A 4045-nucleotide genomic window follows, 5' to 3' on the forward strand; every position below is an offset into this window, starting at 1 on the left:
ATGTGTTCCTTGGTCCATTTCCACATCCAGGCAATTTGCACACGGCCTTCAATTCTCTGGTGCAGATCGCCGGCGGATGGGTGGCCAATTCGCACACGCCCTTCGGTCTTGATCAATTCCGTCGACGGCCTTGCAATCATGCCGGCCGCAACTCAACCACTCTGCCATTCCCAAAACACAAAAATATAACGTCATGTCATTCGAATTTTACAAACAAACAAAAAAAACTGAAACACATTCGAATTTTACAGAAACTGGAAACCAAAGGGCAACCGAACCCAAAACACAAAGAAGAGCATATATAAATATAATTCTTTGTTGAAAATCCTCGACAGAGAAGAGCCACAGGTCTTCGCCTCAGATCACCGGCTCGTCACCGCCACGTCGGGATCCGAAGTGCGTCAAGCGTGCGGTGTCGCTGAGACGAGCGGCAGCCATGGCCCATGGCCGGAGCTGCATGCCTCTCCAAGCCTCGACCTGCTTCACCAACCTCACCTCACCGTGCGTACGAGGCACGTACAATGCACTTGTACTGCCGCCTCTCGACACACTGGCCCGCCCATTCACGTCTCTGCAGCCAGCTATAGCACGGGGATTGATTTGATAAAATATCAATGCATGCAATGCAGATACCCACACATAGATATGGACAGTGCACTCCCCATGTGCCATGTCCAGCTTAGCAACAAAGAAACCACCACACAACTTGTTGCAGCGCACGCCATGCTGCACGCTCAGCTCAGATCAGCCCGCCTCTTGATGATTACCTCCGGTAGAGCAGAGCAGAGTATCTCCACCCCGATGCCGGAGCTATAAATACGGGGCTAGCCTCAGTTCCCACCACTCTTCACCATTTCTCCAGTCTTCTCGTGCAACCGAAACAACATACAAGCAGCTCAGTCTTGTTTGCTGGAAGCTCAGTGGGAAGGGGATCAATGGCGGGGAAGCTCTACCAGCTCATGGCCAGGCTGCACCTGGCCAAGGGACGGGCGTCGGCGGACGTGCCCAAGGGCCACTTCGCGGTCTACGTCGGCAAGCAGCGGAAGCGGTTCGTCATCCCGACGGCGTACCTGAGGCACCCGTCCTTCCTCGTGCTGCTCAAGCGGGTGGAGGACGAGTTCGGCTTCGACCACCGCGCCGGCGGCGGCCTCACCATCCCCTGCTCAGAGGGCTACTTCGCCGACATCGTCGGCGGCTGCTCATCCTCCTCCCCACCAGTGGACTACCACTAGATATATAGCAGCTCATCCGACCACACCGGCGCCGGCGCATGCATCGGCCGGTCCAGACATCGTTATGATCACTGCTGCTTAGATTACTACATTAGGACGGATACATTGTGTTATTAGCTGAGGATTAATTCTTCTTGGAACTTGGCATTAGTACTCATCAATGTACTGTTGCATTTGCTTGAACCCTGTAATCACTCGTCACATTAAGGGATATGAGAAAGTCTGCTGCTCTCATCTCATCACATTGCAATTTTCTCCAGATCGATGTTCGATGTTGGTTGCTTACAGTTTCTACCATAGGAACCAAAGGTTTTTCTGTTAGGACTCTACAGTCTAGAGACGACGATACCGTAGGATACAAATACTGGCTAAGGCCTGCTTTGGTTCATAGGGTAAAAAAATAGTAGGAATAAGAAAGTCATAGGAAATGAGATGACATGTATCTCAAATCTTATGAGTAGGAATAGGAAAGAAGATGCCCTTTAATTCACGTCATATGTTTTTTTCCATTGAATCTAGGCTAATGTTTATTTTCCTATGAAATATGGAGGATAAGAAGAATTTCTTCATAGGAATAGGATTTCATTCCTACAAATAAAAGGGTTCTAAAGGAATTTTTTCTATAGAAATCCTATCCTATGAAATTCCTACAAGATTCCTCTAAACCAAAGGAGGCCTAAATACATTTAGTGCCACTGTGTCCGCGACTCGATTCAGAAGACGTGAGTTCAATTCAGGCTTTCCTCTGCCTATCAGTACCACTATTCCACCACTTTATTACACGATATTAGGCAGTAGATGATTTTCTCAGTTTTTTTTTGCGTGGATGGTTTCCTTAACTTGATAGGCAGTAGATTTTCTTTTAAAAAGAAGGATTACCCTGGTCTCTGCATCATTTCGATGTACACAACCATTGATAGGCAGTAGATGATGAATAATGTCAATCTACTCCTGATACCACACACTTGGGGTGGTTCCATATCTTAACGAAAAACCCCTTCAGGCCCCGTGTTGTCACGTGGCAATCCGCCGTCGCTGGCCCTTAACCTTCCATCCTCCCTCTCCTTGTCGCCGCTAATCAGCACCTCGTCGGGCAAAGCCTCGGGCGGTGGTAGGCGGGAGCGGGGCATCTCCCCTATCCTCTCTCCCTTGTCCCCTCTCTCAACCCTAGCCCACGGCAGTGCCGCCGCCATTCGTTGTTAGAGTTGTCGGTCGTTGGCCATCGTCGTGGGCAGCGTGATCGAGACCAAGGGCTTGGTGACCAACCTCGTTTAGCGAGTTGCTCAGGGACCGTCGCCTGGAGGTGATGCTCGCCCAGTTCAGGGGCAACGTCTAGGACGTCAACCTAGGTGAGGAGGCTCGGTTGTGGACACCTCCCGCCCACTCGTAGGTGGGGTCCTCCACCCGATGAGTCCCTTCCTGCCTTAATCTGGCATAGCTGGATGGGTTCGCCAACGGGTTTGATCCATGCCATATCTGGTCGTGGCTGCAGGCTTGAGCCGGGCCAAGCCTTTGTTAGTGGCATGGTGGTTTCCTCCAGTGACCTCGGATTGGTAGATTGGTGGTGGTGCATGGGTTTAGGGTATTATACGTCGGGGCGGCAGCCCTAAATGGCCAGCTCGTGGCTCACTCTCTAGCGGGCAACATTGCAACAAGTGTTGGCGATGCTCCTCGACCATGTAGGTGGCAAGGTGCGTTGTGGCGGGTGGTCCTGGCGAAGTTGTCGCCGTCGGTGGCAGCCAAGCGAATGTTGGCTTGAGTACCGTCGGGGAGGTGTGTAGTAGGGGCCGAGCGAATGTTGGGCACCTCGGCGTCGGCGCTGGCAGCGATGCATGCACATGACGTGTTTCTCTTGGTGGGTTTTTTTTCGAAAAGGAGGGACTCCCCGGCCTCTGCATCAGAACGATGCATACTGCCACATTTATTAAAAAGTAGGTTCAACAAGGTCTTAATGTCTGTCACCAAAATAAAAAATGACAAGCTCACACAGAGCCACAACGCCAATAACAAAAAGGCCCAAGAAGCCACAACCGGCTGGCAAAAGATAAGATAGGTAAACTAATCGCCTATCTTATTACATGGCCGCCATCCAAACCGGTTGAAGATATCCCGCGCTACCATCTTCCACCGGACAGATCCAGTAACCAAACGCTCCCTGGCCTCCGTCGGAGTGAGTAAGGACCACATACGGATCAGCGCAGTAGCCCGGAATAAAACCTGCAAAAAATGAATAGTTGTTGTTCTGTTAAAAGCCAAATCATTTCTGCAGATCCAAATTGCCCATAACAACGCGCATACCCCTACACGAATATGTCTAGCTGTTTCGGACTCTATCCCAACAAGTCACGTTCCAAATAACGCATTGACCGAATTCGGAGGAGTAATGTTTAAGGAAATTTGCACAGAGCGCCACAAAACTCTTGCCAACGAGCAATCAAAAAAGAGGTGCTTGATAGTCTCATCCCGATCACAAAAACTACACCTAGTAGATCCTGTCCAGTTGCACTTAACCAAATTATCCTTTGTTAAAATTACTTGTTTATGCACAAACCACATAAACACTTTAATCTTCAAAGGAACTTTGACTTTCCAAACATGTTTGGAACTAGGAATAACACTAGAGTTAATGATATCGATATACATCGATTTGACTATGAACTCTCCAGACCAAGTAAGTTTCCAGCACAACTGATCGGGCTGATGAGTTAACTGAACCTCCATCAGTCTACCCACCAAATGAAGCCATGCTTCACATCATTCGCCCACTAGCACCCTCCTAAACTGAATATTAAGAGGAATGGATTGCATTATCG

At 49.5% G+C, this 4045-nt stretch overlaps 1 protein-coding gene across 1 annotated transcript; it reads left to right on the forward strand.

Moving 5' to 3' along the window:
* Positions 1-693: 693 nt before the first annotated feature.
* On the forward strand, positions 694-1474 carry LOC119330962 (auxin-induced protein 15A-like). The gene has a single exon (XM_037604112.1). The coding sequence runs from the start codon at positions 936-938 to the stop codon at positions 1230-1232; it is 297 nt and encodes a 98-aa protein (XP_037460009.1). The 5' UTR covers positions 694-935; the 3' UTR covers positions 1233-1474.
* The last annotated feature ends 2571 nt before the right edge of the window (positions 1475-4045 follow it).

The sequence above is a fragment of the Triticum dicoccoides genome, chromosome 7A (assembly GCF_002162155.2).
Source record: "Triticum dicoccoides isolate Atlit2015 ecotype Zavitan chromosome 7A, WEW_v2.0, whole genome shotgun sequence".
Lineage (NCBI taxonomy): Eukaryota > Viridiplantae > Streptophyta > Magnoliopsida > Poales > Poaceae > Triticum > Triticum dicoccoides.